Source organism: Typopeltis vanoorti, chromosome 6, assembly GCF_054136105.1.
Source record: "Typopeltis vanoorti isolate ZY-2024b chromosome 6, IOZ_Tvanoo_1.0, whole genome shotgun sequence".
NCBI classification, from domain to species: Eukaryota; Metazoa; Arthropoda; class Arachnida; order Uropygi; family Thelyphonidae; genus Typopeltis; species Typopeltis vanoorti.
Genome location: NC_143554.1, coordinates 125679095 through 125696844, shown reverse-complemented (window position 1 = coordinate 125696844; position 17750 = coordinate 125679095). Strand labels below are relative to the sequence as shown.

Below are 17750 nucleotides of genomic sequence, written 5' to 3'. Positions count from 1 at the left end.
AACTGAGGAGATTTTCTCTTTTTTCTATGTAAGATCGAGGTGAATCAACTTCAAATGATATAACCACAAAGGGTTATATCACCACAAAGGGTTATTCTAGTGTTAGTTGGTTGATGTGTATTTGAAAAATAATTCTTCACACACTTGATCAGTAGTTTTATTTTACATACTGATAAGGTTTACAGGATTCCCACCGGAACAACAAGGAAAAAATAATATATAAATATATATATAAAAAAAAAAGAAGAAATACAAAGAATTAGGAAACGCTCTAGGACTAGAAAGGGAAACTGCCAGAATAATGCTGCAATTTCACTCTTTGACAGTACTAGTGTAGCAATACTTCATACATATAACTCACCAAGTACAGGTTCAATTTTATGTTCCCTGATATAAATTTGTACAAACTTGAAGACAGAATGACAAACCAAAACAACACCAATAAAGTCATCTTATTTAAGCATAATGTTTATTTTTTTAATTTTTTTTCTTTTCAGTTTTGGGTATCAAAGTGTCTAGTTATCTGATGAAAATGTTTCACTATGAATTCCGTATTGACTGTTTCCAAAGTCATTTCACCAAGTAAAAAAAAGTAAAATAAAATAGAAATAAATAATTAAATAAAATAAAGTAAAAATAGCTGCTTGTATTTCACAGTGCACTGCTATACATCCAGATCTTATAACAGCATTAATTCACAAATTTATCTTCTCACATATTCACAATAATATTCAGTTTTGTTCACAGTTGAGTACACTCCTTCACATCAACACTCAAAAAAGTTTTCTGGACTGATGCATATTTGGGTTGAACTCATAACAAGTACTTTGTGAATGTGTTGCAGACATCCTAATTACACCACAAATTAAGGAATTTAATAAAGATCTTATGCATAAACTGTGGAATAAAAGCAATTTTGAAGTTTTAAATTATAATTTTTACATGTTTTGCAGGAATGTACTACAAATATCTCTTTAACTTATAAAACTTAAGTCTGACAAAAAAAAAATCTTGTTAAATAATAGAGAGTTTATTAGTAAGACATAATTCTTAGAGTATTAATCTTCATGTTTTGAAAAATGGTAACCCTTATCAAGTCAAACAATCCACTAACTTTGGCACATTTAGTGGTATAATCATTACTAACAGATCTGCTAATTTGAATATATTCTGGGTAGATATGCATTAAAAAAAAAAAATAAAACAAAACCTTGTTTCTTGAAGATTTATTTACTAGCCTGAACCAGGCTTTCCATCTATTCATGTTATTAGCTAGGCATTGCAAAGATAAAAAAAAAAAAAAAAGTCAGGAATGTCATATCACAAGTTTCATCCACAAAATTTTTCCTTATTTCTGTGAGTCATTTTATGTCTATTAAGATTTGATGGGTGTGGAAAAGTCTTACCACAAGTTTCACAAGCAAAAGGTCTCTTGGCTGAGTGATTTAACCTGTGTTTATTAAGAGTTGTCGATTGTGAAAATGACTTCCCACATATGTCACAAATGAATGGCTTTTCAATATTATGAACCAATCGATGTTTATTAAGATTAGATGAATGTGGAAATGTTTTACCACATGTTTCACAAGCAACAGGCCCATTATTGTGTGTAATTCTATGTCGGCAAAGGTCAGAAAAGTAGGAAAATGCTTTACTACAAATTTCACACACAAAAGGTCTTTCATTAGTGTGACTTACTCGGTGCTTATTAAGATTGCATGACTGTGAAAATGATTTGCCACATGTATTACATATAAATGATTTTTCTTTATTATGTGTGGCTACATGTTTACAAAGCTGAGATGACTTCAAAAATGATTTGTTGCAAGCTTCGCATCTAAAAGGTCTTTCATTGGTATGAAGCATTCTATGTGCATTAAGGTCACTTGGTTGCAAAAACCATTTGCCACAAAGGTCGCAGGTAAAGGGTCTTTCATTGGCATGCATTCTTTTATGCCCATCAAGCTCTGAAAGGTTTGAAAATGTTCTACAACAAATTTCACACACAAAAAGCTTGTCATTATTGTGCACGTTCATATGTCTAGAAAGGTGCGAGGATCTTTTAAATGTTTTACCACAGATATTGCAAGCAAAAGGCCTTTCATTACTATGAATTCTTATGTGTGTACAAAGATGGGATGACTGCGAAAATGCTTTACCACAAATATCGCATCTAAATGGCCTTTCCTGGGTATGGATCCTCACATGCCTGCAGAGATCAGAAGAGTAGGCGAAAGCCTTCCCACAGGTTTCACAGTTCAGAGATTTTTGCTTCGGATGAATAATTTTATGTGGTATTATGTTAACATTAGAAGTGATACCTTCCATAATTAAAGTTTTTGGAATACTACATATCCCTGTATATCTAAAAGGACAGTCCATAACAAAATCTCATCTCAATTTATATGTATGGACTCCTCAAACTATTGAAATATCATGCTAAAGTTAATTCTAGTTACTTTGTACAATTTCAAATGAAAATCTAAAAAAAGAAGTTGCAAACTACCATCGTGTTTCCATCAAGAAACCATCTTTCTATTTTTCTATTAAATTGCAATTTTTTCCACAAAGATACAAGGAAGTGAAATTCAGCACGATGTTGCAATTACTGTCTATCAATTCTGCAAACTTGCATTTAATTCAATTCAATACATTCTCGTCAAGTATATTAACATTTCTTAAAGGTCTACTAACATTTTCCAATTTACAATTTTCTAATATATCTACTCTAACATTAAAAATGTTAAACCATTTCAATTCTAATTATCAGACTTGGGAAATGTGTATTTCTGATATGACGTTCATAAATAAGTTTTTCAAATGCTTATTATCACTGAAAAGTCAATCAGATTTGAAGCATCACCAGAAAGCATGTAAAATAAAATTATCAGTACAAAAGACATTTGCAATAAATAATATGGATTCTTAAGAGTCTTTTTTAAGTATTTTCAAAGGTATGTTTTTCTCTTTCAAAATCAGTTACATATTTACATGCTAAAATTCTTTCTTAGATGCATACACACATATTTTAATATTATTGCTATTAATTACTACTTATTTCACATTTCTAACTGATGGTTATCTACATATGCTGAATCAATCCCCATACTACTATAGATTCTTTGTGAGGCAGGGAAGAAGACATAATTTTAAGTAACAGAATCAAAGAAGTGAGTTCATATTTTGACTAGTGTGCATAATGTTAATTGCTAATGCTAGAGAACTGATTTGCAGGGGTGGAAAAAAGAGGAATTAACAGATTTTATAAAAAAATCACTAATCCTTGCAATGTGAAATTATGCCATCGAGTATGAAATCATCTTTTATCAAACTGTGGATCACCTGGAATATCAAAATATTAATTAATATTAGTTTATGTATATAAACAAAGGAGATAAAAAATATATACTTTTTTTAGATCAATAAAATGAAAACAATACAGAACTATCATAAGCGGTGCCGTATTTAGGTATAGGCCCGGGCCTAGAGCGGCAAATTTTGAGGGGCAGCAGAAATTTCCGGGCTCTCATTTTTGTAATTATATTTATATAACGAATTTACGATATAAATAGGTTATGCATGCAAATCAATATGTTCATTAAATATGGGAGGGGTGGCACTTTCTGAGGGCCTAGGGGCAGGAAATACCTAAATACGCCACTGATCATAAGTATAATTAAGTCAAAAAAAAAAAAAATGCACAGAATAGCATTACAAATCAAATATCTGATTCACTATTTGAACTTTTATTACCAGATGTTAGATCTTTTAACATTGCCAGCTTGGTTGGTTGAGTGGTTAGCACGAACCTACAGCCAAAAGGCTGCAGGTTAGAATCCGCCACAGGCATGCAAATCAATGCATGCCTGTGGCGGGATTCGACACAATGGATGTTTGTGATTGTCTGTGAAAATACTAGTGGTGGTTGGCAGCAGATGTCATTGGTGTAGATGATGTGGTTTGCTGTAGTTGGTGGAGATGGAGAATTGTAGAGTGGTGTCCTCCCTCAACAAGTCCTTGGACTCCTTGGAGGTGTCATGTAATAATAATAATAACAACATGCTAAATGTTCCCAGTACCCTGATGAAAATATCTGTATGGTTTACATGCATAAATAAATTTCACTTTTTTTTTCTTTGTTTTCTGAGAGTCATGAGAACCATAAGCCAGAGGAATGATTTATGCCATTTATTCCAAAAATAATACTCTGAAATTAGTTGAATGCAATAATTGAAAGATAATACAAATACAATAATACAAACAAGCATGAGAATGAACAAACATTGCTACCGCAATGGCTTATGGGAAATAAGTTCTAAAGCAGGAACTTCCACTAGTCGTGTTCCTATCGTGAAACTTTTTAAGAGCCATGAATATCCCACCATAATAAAGTTAAGTTACATTTAGAAACCTTAAAGATAATGACTGGAGAACTGGATTTATGAGTGAGTAAATTTAATAAACTTCACATACAATACATCCAACACTTATTTATTGTTTTCAGTTATGAAGCATCATTTCATTTATATGTAAAAATCATATGTGAAAAATGTCAGTATTTCCGTAAAAATATGTCTCAGAAATGAAAGGACAAAATGTCCATGACATAATTTTGCTATTATGCATATAAAGTACCTTTGCAACTAACTATTTGTTTGCTGAGAACAGTGAACCTAATTTAAGTGGTGACCATAATTATTCCATAATGCAGGGCATTATGGAATAATTACTCTGATCTTTAACCTGCCACTCAAATTAAAGATGAACCTTTGAATCTGAATTTCTCCAGGATACTTAGTCTTTTTGGTTCTGCTGCAAGACATAGCAATGTGATTCTCCACCCTGATTCTATGATAAGCATGAACCTCCTCTCATCTTATCATCCAAAGCAATCACACTTTGGATGATCTTGATTGCATTGCTATGATTACAGAAAAATATTTTTCATATACCAATAGCAAAAATGGCAAATTATAACATTTTTACTAACTTATAGATTTGAAATAGTTATAGTTTTCCCACATGTTGGATAGTATACTTAACAAGGAATTTTATTCTTGTTTTCATCTGTATTTTACCTTATCTTAAGCAAATAAAAGTTTGTGCATAAAATATCACCATGTATCATTAATTATTATTATTATTCAGGCCTCCATGGAGTCAAAAGACTCATCATGAGAGGTCCTTCTTAGGAAACACAAAGTCTATCATACCACTCCTTGAACTCATTGACCGTTCTTGCTCTAACTACTCTAAAAAGTTCTTCTAGTCAGTGACTATAATAAAACTTAAAACGCTCTTTCTTCAGGCAGCCTACCACCATACGCCACTTCCAAAGAGCTACGCAGGCTTCAATGATTATTATGACCATTATGATTGCAAGATTATCAAAATTGAATACATTTTCATAGTAAAAAGCATATCACTAGCAGATCTCAAGACTTACTACCCAATGTGGGTAATGTCTTTGATTTTGTCATGCACTATGGTTATTTTAGGTGGATGAACATCATGATGAGCAAGCAATTATTTTACTCTCTAGCTAATTATTATCTAGACAGCTAGAAAATCAATTATTTTCAGCAATATAACCCTCTATATGATAACAACAATATATTTGCCATTCGGTCCCATTTCAAATCAGAATCATAAATTTCTTTCAGAAGATTAATAATAATTTCTATTCTCAGACAAATCTGAGGAAGCCATTAATGAGAAACATATAGTCTCTCCCTGCCAAGTCAACCATGGTGTGGCCTTGGCGAGCAATTCTACCAAAGAAGCTTTCTACCAGAATTTTCCCCAGAGCAAGAACTGTTTCTCCCCACTTCACTTTCTTACATGTAGTATATAAGAAAGTGGGTGGTGGTGATCATGTAGTAACAGTTTCAAGACTATGTCAAGTGTGCCATGCTTCTGGCAGCCACTAGATACTAAACAAGACCAAATCTGATGGGTGGACACTCTAGATTGTGCCAGGAGTGAGTCTAAGTATAATGATATGCAGTTGAGGCCATAGTTATATGACTGGGGATCTTCAACAAACAACTGAAGATCCCCAGTTAGTCCACATGATATATTGTTTAGAAACAAGTTAAAACAGCATGGGCCCAAGAGCAGAACCCTGGGGCATGCCACTAGTTACCCCCATCATACACAACCTGCTGGTATTGTTCAGACAGCCATTCTCTGATCCATCTCACCAATATACTATCTATTCACACATCCTCTGCAGCTTGTACACCAATTTATCACGTGGTAATCTATCAAATGCTTTTCAAAGTCCAAGAGTAACATTGTATATGATTCTCCCTTATCTAACACACTTGTAACCTTATCATAAAATGCAAGTAAATTGCTAAGCCAGGACCTACCCTTTACAAATCCATGCTGACCATCATAAAGAATGCTGTATCCATCAACCCAATCCTTTTGTTAGGACAGAAGTCTCCAACTTCTGTTGGAGACTTCTGTCCTAGAACCATGCTTGTGGAGTGGTACTATTTTGCATTCTTTCCACTCCTTAGGACCCCAACTCACTACAAGACTTTCATTAAATAATCAGATCAAGGGCACAGCCAAATGTGGTGCACATTCTTTAAGAATATGTTGTGATATATCATCCATTCCCACAGCTTTAGTAATCTCTAACCCAACCAATATCTGATACACCTTTGATTCTTTCACTTCCAATTCTCCCAATATTTGCTTCTCTTCTATATGTTGCACAGCATCATTTACACCAGTTTGATATACTTTGATAAAGTGCTTGTTCAATAATTCAACTATATCCTTTGCAGCTGTTATTTTGCTGCCATGACTATCCATCAGTGTTAACCTGCCATTATTATTCTTTTCCCATATATTGGAAAAATTCCCTTGAGTTAACCTTGGCCTGACCAACCAATCTCTTCTTGTACTGCACTTTTTATTTCTTTACCATGCTCGTCACCTTTCTAGCTGCACTTTATACTCTTCATGGATCCGATCACCACCAACTGTCTTGTACCTCCTCCATAACATTTTTTTTCCAGCACAGCTTGTTTGATTTAACTGTTCATCTATTTCACTCCTACTATATTTACTTGCTTAACCCTTGGTATGCAGTTATACATTGCTTTTGTCAGATACTGTCTTATGAGTTTCCATGCATTTTCAACATCTTTTCCACTCAGCTCATCTATCCAACATACTGTTTCATCACTTCCTAAACAAGTACCTCAAGGTCACTCCCACCAACTGGTGCCAGTGTCAACAGTCTTTTTTTTTTTTTTTTAATAAGTGGATAATTTCCTGGGTGAACTCTACTGATCTGTCCACTAAATTCCATACTTGTAAAAACAAAATAACTAACTAAATAAAAGCAGCCACTGGTCAATATCAATGCTCAGTTCAGCTTAAAGTTTTTCATCTTCCTTTTTCATTCTATCCAGCTCTATTCAGTGGAATAGTTTTCTGGGTCTATTTCTCTAGCTATTTGCAAAACACATTAACTGCCTTCTTTCATCCTAATCACTTATCCAAATACACAGCACTGTTATATTATAAATCTTGCAACTTCCTGTATGTGGGACACTGATATAAAAATATATATATACTCGGGGGGGGGTCTCCCCCCGGTGCTTATGCCCCCCCCCCCCCCAGCTGGTATGACAAAAAACATGGCATAAAATCGTTTAAAATTTCGGCTTATCTTTTTATATAAATATATATATATATATATTTTATGGAGAGCCCAACAAGAGGTTTGGTGATAAGGAACTTATTCACATTTGGTTTGAAAAGTGTATTCATCGGGAAACACATGATGGGAGACTGTTCCAGAGGGTAGCAGTGGAAGGGATAAATGAAGAAGTAGAGGAGAAATTTGTTCTGTGGGTTTGGAGTTGAACGTGCATATGTGTGTGTGTGTACGCACACGCACACACACACACACTATAGTTTCATAGCTCTAAGCACCTATGAGTGAAATTTTATTCTATCTTTATGAACTCAATACTGCTGGTCAGACTATCTATTGTTCAACTACTTCAAGGACAACGTCCCAGTCATAATAGGATTAGCTGCTACAGCAAAGGCTAACATCTCTCCCCTCCCAACTGCTGCCACTGAGGCCTATTCAATGGAATCGTCAGTTCTAGGAACAAGCAGGAAAACTGTAAGTACACTATCTTAAACTTTATATCTTAGAAAGTGTAGCAGTTCAGTAGGAAGGCTATAACACAACTTTAAATAACATTAAGATGGTGGCATGGGACAAATTAGAATTCGAAAAAGCCCTAGATTTGCTAAGTAACGTTGCCAAAGTAAGGGTAATTTAAGAAACGATTTAAAAAAGGACATAACTGCAGTTATTATTATTATTAAGTAGCAATAGAACCACAGGCAGCTACAAACAACCAGGAACAGGTTAACTTAGCTCAGTCTACTCAGCTATACTTGCAAGTTGTTAAAAACAATGCTAAAAACAAAGACGAATTTGAAAACAATCTATGCTATAAACTAATAGTCAAACCGATAGCTCAACTAAACAGAGAGGAAACTAAAAATATCATCAAAGAAAAATAGACCCGAAGAAAATCAAAATCAGAATAATAAAAATGAAAAGTATTAATAACGGAGGAGTCTTAATTGAATCCAAAGAAAAGACTGACATAGACTTGCTACATAACGAAATCACAAAGGAATGCAAAGACATGTTAGTAGCAAATCCCAGGAAGAAATATCTTCCAAGACTAATCATATATGATATTTCCAGTGAAATTGATACAAACAATGCAATAGACTCAATCCGCATGCAGAATGAAGAACTCTTTAGAACCGATACAAAGCTGACACAGAAATTTATCATGACAAATAAAAAAACGAACAAGAGAAACTTAATTATTGAAGTAGATCCAACGGTGAGGACCAAATTACTAAAAACTGGTGTCAAAATGCTGTGGAGAATTTTGTCATTGTGCAGCCTATGTAAATATTCTGGAGTGCTTTAACTGCAATAAATTTCACAATCACACAAGAGACTGCAGGGGGAAAACTACCTGTCCATTCTGCTCTAAAGAACATAAGTTAAGCAAGTGCCCACGAAATAAGTCCAAGATGAACTGCATAAATTGCCAAAATCACAACAAGCATGCCAAAACCAAAAATGATTGCAAACATATGTCACTAAGCAAAGACTGCCCGACATACAACTACTACAGGCAGCTAAAAATTCAAAACACAGATTATGGAAAGCAATAATAAAGCTAACAGAAACAGCACTACTGCAAATAAATCATCAATGCTCTATAAAGGCTGTAAATAACTTAACAGAGCTCATAAATAGAAAAAAAAAAAAAAAAGGGACTAGCATTAATACAAGAAAGCTACAACATCACAACAAAATATGTGGTTTTCCAAGTAATTATAAAATATTTTTGAAGCGATTAGAAAGAAAGAGAGCTGCAATACTAGTGACCAACACTGAAGTCGAGGCTATATTAATTTCTCAGCACAGCAACAAGGACTCAGTACTTATCGAAATTACACACAGAGGAATTAAAACTGTTGCTGCAAGTATGTATCTAAACTATCACGTTGACATAAAATATGACCTAGAAAAAATGGGCAACATCGTGGATTTTACCATCAACCATGACCTAATTCTAGGAATAGATAGCAACACCCATTCGGTATTATGGTTTAAAGAAAACACAAACAATAGAGGAAAAAATTGGAAGAGTTCATAGCATCAAATTCCCTACACATACTAAATGACGATTGTAACAGTCCATCATTTGAAAATACCAGAGGAAGCAGCTTCATTGATCTGACAATAGCAAACAATGCTATTTACCCTGGATTTCTGAATGGAAATGCGAAGAAGAGGAAAGCTATTCTGACCATCGCATATTAAGTTTCATTATCAGTACTAAAATTTAAATGGAATACACAACACAAACCATCGAATTAATACCAAGTACTTCACCCATAAAACCAACTTAGAGAAATTTATAAAAGCATTAAAAAGAAAATTTTCCACGCCTAATCTCAGAAGATCACTATAATGCGAACAGCGAACAACAGCCCAGCTTAGACATCAGTACCAGTACAAACTGTATCAGTACAAACTGATATAGACTTTCTTGCTTCTGCGCTTTCATTAAGTCTGATAAAATCCAGCGACCAAACACGCAGAACAACCAATAAGCTAAACATCGACGGAAGAAAATCAATACCTTGGTGGAACGACGAACTAACAGTCCTAAGAAAATGTGTTAACGCACTCGGACGACTATACCAAAGAGCATACAATAACCAAGATTTGAGAGAGAGTAGAAGACAGAACTACTATAAAGCCAAATACAGCTATCAGTCCAAAATTGCACACGTGAAAACATAATCATGGAAAAAATTCTGTAGTTTCAACCATATCGAATTCTTGGAATTGCATATATAAATTAGCAGCAAGCAAGAATAAGACAATACCTATATTATCAACTATCAAGAAAACAGATGGCATCTACACTAAAAACTTAGCAGATACTGTAGCTATTATGATAAAAAAGTTAATTCCAGATGACGATGAATCGACAGATGAAGAAATCCACAAAATTTACAGACAAAGAATGAAAACAGATATAGACACTCCTGACGACGACTTATTTACATCTAATGAAGTCGAGTCACTATTAAGATCAACGGATCCAAGAAAAACTGCTGGAGAAGACGGAATAACCAGCAATATACTCCTAAGAACGTTTCTCGAATAACGACAGTTTACAACGAATGCCTAAAAACAGGTCGATTTTCTTCAATATGAAAACGCTCAAAAATTATACCCATAATCAAACCAGGAAAGGAAACATCTGATGAAATTAGCAAATACAGACCAATCAGTCTCATAAACGTTGCTGATAAGGTACTAGAAAAATAAACCGAATAATGCAGTATGTCTACTCAAGAAACCTATTAAGCAGCAATCAATACACATTTAGACCTCAGTCCAGCACAGTACATGCAATTATGGAGGTTGAAGAGTTCACAGAAGACAAGCTACAGCAAAAAAAAGACGTACTACTGATCTCACTCAATGTGCAAGGAGCCTTCGATGCTGCTGCATAGCGGCCAGTCATCATCAATCAGTTAATAGATTTAAAATGCCCAAAAAACTTACTCTACCTTACAAAAAATTATTTTACAGACAGAAGAGCAACCATGACATTAAAAACTACAACTGTAGCGAAAGAAATCAAACGAGGCTGCAAGGAAGGTTCCTGCTGTGAGCCAGGTTTCTGGAGCATCTAGTACGACTCACTTTTAAGACTTCCTTTTACTACTGAAACAAAAGTCATAGCCTTTGGCAATGATAACGATTAGGGAACACATGGCTTACAGTTAGAAGTAACGGCCAACGAAGAACTCTTTAAAATTGCAGAGTGGACATGCGAGAAAAAACTTACCTTCAATAGCACCAAGTCTAAAGTGCTCCACATCTAATGCAAAAAATCAAAAAACCTGTAATGATCTTCCTAAATGGAGAAGTTTTCGAGGTAGCCAGTGAGTTAAAATACCTAGGGGTGATAATAGATGAAAAATTTATCTTCAATAAGCATATCTCATATGTTGCCAAAAAAAAAAAAAAGCTTACAAATAGTAAACCTCCTAGCTAAGTCAGCAAGGATTAATTAGGAATTAGGCCAACGAGTGCTGAAAAACAGTATATACCGGAGCTATACCCACTGATATCTTATGCTGCACCTGCCTGGAAACATACACTAAAATCAAAGATAAACCAACAAAAACTAAACTAAACAGAGTTCAATGCCTTATAGCCATACGTATAATTAAAGGATACAGGACAATATCTTTCAAGGCAGCTTGCGTTATTGCAGATCTAACACCGATCTGCCTGAAAATACAAGAATTATCTCTTGTATATGACGTCACTTCTGGAAGATATAATGAAAGTTACAACATCGATCCAAATTACTATGAACGCCAGCTTCACTACAGTAGGTGGTCTCACCCAGCAAAGAGAACATATATTAAGAAGGAAAGCTCCAAAAGCAACAATTTTCAAATATACACTGACAGAAGCAAAACAGAAGGGAACGTCAGTTGTTCTTTCATTGCATACAACAGACAATCCATTATACAAGAACACTGCTGTAGGCTACATCCTCTCTGTTCCAATAACCAAGCAGAATGAAGGGAACGTCAGTTGTTCTTTCATTGCATACAACAGACAATCCATTATACAAGAACACTGCTGTAGGCTACATCCTCTCTGTTCCAATAACCAAGCAGAATAACTTGCTATAGTTCAGTCACTTACATATCTCCAGGAATTAGAACTCAACACCTCTCATCAAAAGACAGCAACAATTTACAGTGATAGTAAAAGCACTATAGACGGCATAAAAAACCAATACACCATACAGCATTAATAGAACAGACAAGAAATCTGGTTCAGAATTTCACTCTAGAGGGATGGAAAATCAAGTTCTGCTGGGTGAACGTGCATACTGGGGTAGCAGGAAACGAGAGAGTGGATCAGCTGGCTAAAGAAGCAGCTAGAAACAAGTTACCAAAAGTGCTCAAAATCTGCTATAAAAATACTTGCAGAAGAGAAAAGCCTAGACCTGTGGGAAGAAGAATGGAAGACATCAAGACTCCTGTTGAAAAGACACGCCATTTCTCCAAGTTTAACCATGCTACTAACAGGACATGGAAAACTAAGACACTACTTACACAGATTCCATATCCTGAAATCGCCATCATGCACTTTCACCACATACTCTATGAATGTCAGCTACTGGACTCCTCCATCTGGATGCCCCTAATACAACATGTCATCACTTCTGGAGACAAGTGGCCAGTATCAAAACAGACACTTACCAAAAAGTATTACTCAGAATTAATTAAATTTGCCAATAAGATCAACTTCCAGTGCTTGTAATCTAACATAAATTACTGATATTGTATGAATTATATGGTGTTAATATATGGATATATAAAAATATAAATGTAAATATTGATACTAAAATATAAATATAAATTAGTACTTGTAAGCTATATGTAATATAAGCATTGTATGCAATGGAGCATGTAGGAATAAATTACCTCCTGGTAGGGTTACTATTGGGACACAAACACACGCACACACACAAAGAATTCCCATACTTGTTATCATTTAATTACACTGCAGAAAGCAATCTCATCACATGACTTATTAAATAACATATTTGATTCTGGATCATAATATACATCCAATAAGTTGAATAACTGATGTTTTCACAGTTTATCTATAGTAAGATTGATTGATGCTCTGTTAATACCAACCATCAAAGTGGCTAGTGTACAAGGAATTTTTTTTTATCACTTCCTCTGCAATGCTATATTATAAGCTCAAGCACTTATCTGTGTTATTTCAAGGTAGACAATGGAAGGAATAAACGAAGAAGAGGAGAAATTTGTCTGTCACTAGGTCAATACAATAAGTGACTGCTTCCATGGACAGAGGAGAAGGATACACGGTAATATATTTAGATTTTGCGAAGGCTTTTGATAGCTTACTACATGATAAGTTGATAGTCAAACTAGATTGGATGGGGTTGGATATTAGATTGGTGCATTGGATTGGAGACTGGCTATCTGATAGGTATCGACAAGTTGTGTATGGAGGAGCGATATCCAGGAAAAGGAAAGTCATTAGTGATGTGCCTCGAGGGTCTGTTTTAGGGCCATTGCTGTTTAACTTGTATATTAATGATATTGGAGAAGATTTGGATGGAGATGATGCAAAATTGGGACAAACCATGAAGAGTACAGAAGATGTTGTGGCCTTACAAGAAGACTTGAATAATTTGAGTGATTAGCATGGGGAATGGGGATGCGAGTTCACTGTTGCAAAATATAAGGTTTTAAAATTTGGAAAACAAAAAAATGGGATGCAGAATTTATGCTTGGTGAGGATATATTGTCGGAGGTGGAGGTAATAAGAGATCTGGGGGTGATAGTGGATAAGGATCTAAAATTTAGGGGACACATAGCCAAAATTGTGAAGACAACACAAAGGCTTCTGGGAATGATATGGAGGACACTGACTTGTGGAAGTGGGGAGATTCTTGTTCCGTTGTATATTTGATTGGGCCACATGGACTACTGTGCCCAGATTTGGTCACATGGTTTTCAGAAGGATGAAGAGATGGTGGAAAGGGGTCCAGAGGTACGACTGGCTAAGGTAGTTTCTAACCTCTGGAATGTTAAGTATGAGGAAAGATTAAGAAGATGCAACTTGCAGAATCTGGTGGACAGGAGGAAGAGGGGAGATATGATAGAGACCTTCAAGTTAGTAAGGGATTATTACAGGATCAATGCTAGAGAGGTTCTACAGAAAATAGTGAGCGATCAGGGGAGAACCAGAGGTTATCCCTGGAAACTGTATAAAGAGGGTGAGAGAGGCAGGTTTTTTTTTTTTCATGCAGAGTTGTGAATTCTTTGCCTGAGAGTGTGGTGTCTGCAGAGAATTTGAGTGTGTTTAAAGCACAGTATGATGAGCTGTGTGTACGATAAAACGACCTCCTAGATGAGTGTTTGACTCCATGAGGTCTTGGGTGGTAATAATAATGATACTGACTATGAAAAAATAGCAGTTCTTTTGAAAGATATTTTAGATGGGTATGGATGGGTCCACTGGGCAAAAGGAAATTTCTGACTTAAGAAACTGCAATATTTCATTATATACACCTTTTTTTTCTTTTTTTTTTTTTTGAACAGGCCAAAAAAAAAAAAAAAAATTAAAAAAAGAAAAAGAAAATTAAATTAAGATACACCTATTCATAGCCAAAATATATGGATCATTGAAAATCCATAAATCAGGCATTCTCCTTTGTTCAATTTAGTGAAATCAATGAGCTAACATATGTCCAAAAGAATTCTATGTACTGAAATTTCCTGACAAAATATGATAATGAAAATAAAGGCTGACATGAGCAACAAAGGAGTAAGTGCACTAACTGTAGCATCCTTCTATGCAGTACTATGGGCATAACATTTTAAAAAACTTCTTAAAAACTAAATGTTTCTTTTCTACTTGCAACTCAATTTTTTATTTATTCATTATTTATAAATTGTTTTTGTTGATACTACTGCTGGTGAAAGAAGGTATATGAATCACTAGCTCTGTCACATAAGTCAAGTTGTGCGCTGTATCAGTGTTATATTCTGTTTAGTTGGCAGAGGACCTAGAAAGGAATTTTTTTTATGTTCAGCAAGTTCTGCATATTGAATGAGGAACTGGGAGAATGACTAAAAAAAGTAAAAGATGTGCATGTTTCACATCTCTTAACCATTTCTCTCATATGACACATCATGAGATAAATATTAATGCCACGGCAAAAGTAGAAAGGAAACATAACTGATAGATAGAACACAAAAATCGGAGCCTATTCATTCAATTATCCATTAGTAGAGCTAACAATAACTTTTGGATGGCAAACTTTTCTCACTATAGTACAAGACGAATCTTTAGAAGATCTTTTAAAGGTCAGTTAGCTGATCTCATATAGATATGACAGTTTTTCTTTGTGGAATCTCATTCTTCCTCATAACAAGCAAACTTTTATTCCTCATAACAAGCAAACTGGCCACACCAGAGAACTAAATCTGTGGTTCTAGTTTTAGTTGCTTTGACACAATATAAAAGAAGTGTTTTAAACTACACCAGGCTGTTTATATATTACTTGAATTCACTATGCTACAATGTAATAACATTCTTAGAAGCACCACGACAGCAATTATTGGTTTCATGGGTACATATTAATTGCCTAGACAGTATCCAATCTCAACAAAAATGTCAGTAAAAGATCTCAAACACCAGAATCACTGCGGACTGTAAAGACTTTTTGTCGCGAAGCGTATCTCAATATCCCCCCCCCCCCTCATATATATATACACACACACACCAAGTATCACTGTCTTCATAGTCTCTTCCAGAAATGTACTTTTCTTACATCTCATGAAAAATGGGAAGATTGTTCCTTCGAGTTTCGCATGCTGACTAAATTGGACAGGTAGTGTTTTAAAGGATACTAGAGACGGTAAATAAAGTTGAAAAAAAAAAAAAGGAATACTATTTGAGTATTTCTGAAAAACTTACTCCAAATACGATAGCAGTCTGAAATCTTCACACACTAATATATGCATTCGTAACAAACGTGTCTTACCTCTACCATCCGAATATCACTGACGTTTTGTGAGCAGATGTCACATTTAAGATATAAATGAAGCAATTAAAGTATAAACGGTAATACTACTACTTCTGTATGAAACAACATGAAATTCCAATTGTTTCACGTGTATATTTAAAGTTCCAATAAATAACAATTAAAGAAGAGCCGCTAAACCATAACGCCTTCACATAATCAATACCTTGCCCAACATCCATTACTACCACTCTATTGCTAAACTACAGAAATATCCCTTTATGGTTCTAAATTCCCTCTATTTTCAAATAGTCATGTTTAGCTAATTATGAACTCTCCTTGACTAAACGATAACAATTTTGTTATTGCATGAATATTAGAAATTCTAATTCAGATCAGTTTCGTTTTCCTAACTGCTAAACTGCAATTTATAAAAATAAAAGTTTTTTTTTTTTTTAAACTCCACACAGAAATACATACAACAGAGCCTCAAAATTACTTCCAAAATTGGGTAGCTATGGTACAACCTATAAAAGCAAAGAGAGGATGTATTATTATGTACTACTCACTCTCACTTTCAAGGAAGCAGTATGCTGCTTCCTTGAAACAATCCTCACTATTTCCCATGAACTGTCAACATTCTTTTCTTGTTTGCTGATGATGCAAAGCGCAGGTGGAATGGTTAATGTATGTGTGGTAGAGATTCGGCAGGATAATTTAAATCAATCAGTAGTGTGGACAAAGGACTTCGAGTTGAAAAGCTTTTTTTTATGATAATCTCACACACAAAAGGTCACAGGGTTTATAATATTACAGTGCAGGGGCGAATGCTGATCTTGAAATTCACGCTTGCTCTTGTTATCATTCAGAGAGTGAGAGGTGTGATTGAAGTCTGATTAGTGGAATAATGAATTACTGACCATTTGAAACTATATATACAACATTTATTTTACAAATGATATTCTCTTTTTCAATTTAGCTACTTGAATACAAATTCTACCCTACGGTTCTTCTTTATGAACTGGTCAATAACATCGTCATAAAAAGTTGGTTATAACTTCATTTTCCCAAGCAACATTCACACTTGTAAAGGCTGGCTGAAGCTCGCTAGCTAGAGCTACTTTGACTACGTATGGCCTGTGTTCAAGACGATGTGAAGGGAGCGGAAATGGCTATGTGTGCACATGAAATCACAGTGCTGCTGTGAGGACATGGTAGCTCATACAACCGAGCAATCCAAGGTAGCTTTGACTAGACGAGCAAGCATCGGCCTTCCATACACAACGCAAAGCTCAATTATTGCCGCGCAAGCTTAAGATGTCTTCCGTCTACAAAAATAAGAGCCTAAATGCAATGCTTATAAATGCATGCATTTATTAACAAATAAATATAACTTCCTTCTCAAGTAATGAGCTTGCGCAGCAAGCATGGAGAATTCGTCCCTGCTACAGTGGTATGTGTAGAGAAATGATTAAGAAGAAAGAAGTAGCCTATTGAGAAAAATAATCAGCTAATGCCTTTTATTATTATTATGTGACACATCCAGGGAGTCCAAAGATT

General features: G+C 34.8%; 1 protein-coding gene across 1 annotated transcript; it reads right to left on the bottom strand.

Annotated features, from left to right (window-relative positions):
• Window positions 1-237: 237 nt before the first annotated feature.
• LOC150105911 (uncharacterized) lies at window positions 238-16418 on the bottom strand. Its single transcript, XM_090393675.1, has 2 exons — window positions 16212-16418; window positions 238-3342 (listed from the first exon to the last, which is right to left on the bottom strand). The coding sequence occupies exon 2, from the start codon at window positions 2380-2382 to the stop codon at window positions 1330-1332; it is 1053 nt and encodes a 350-aa protein (XP_090249801.1). The 5' UTR covers window positions 2383-3342; window positions 16212-16418; the 3' UTR covers window positions 238-1329.
• Between the last annotated feature and the right edge of the window lie 1332 nt (window positions 16419-17750).

Excerpts from the sequence above, each read along its gene's own strand:
- LOC150105911 (XM_090393675.1), bottom strand. The coding sequence starts at position 2,382 with ATGGACTGTCCTTTTAGATATACAGGGATATGTAGTATTCCAAAAACT.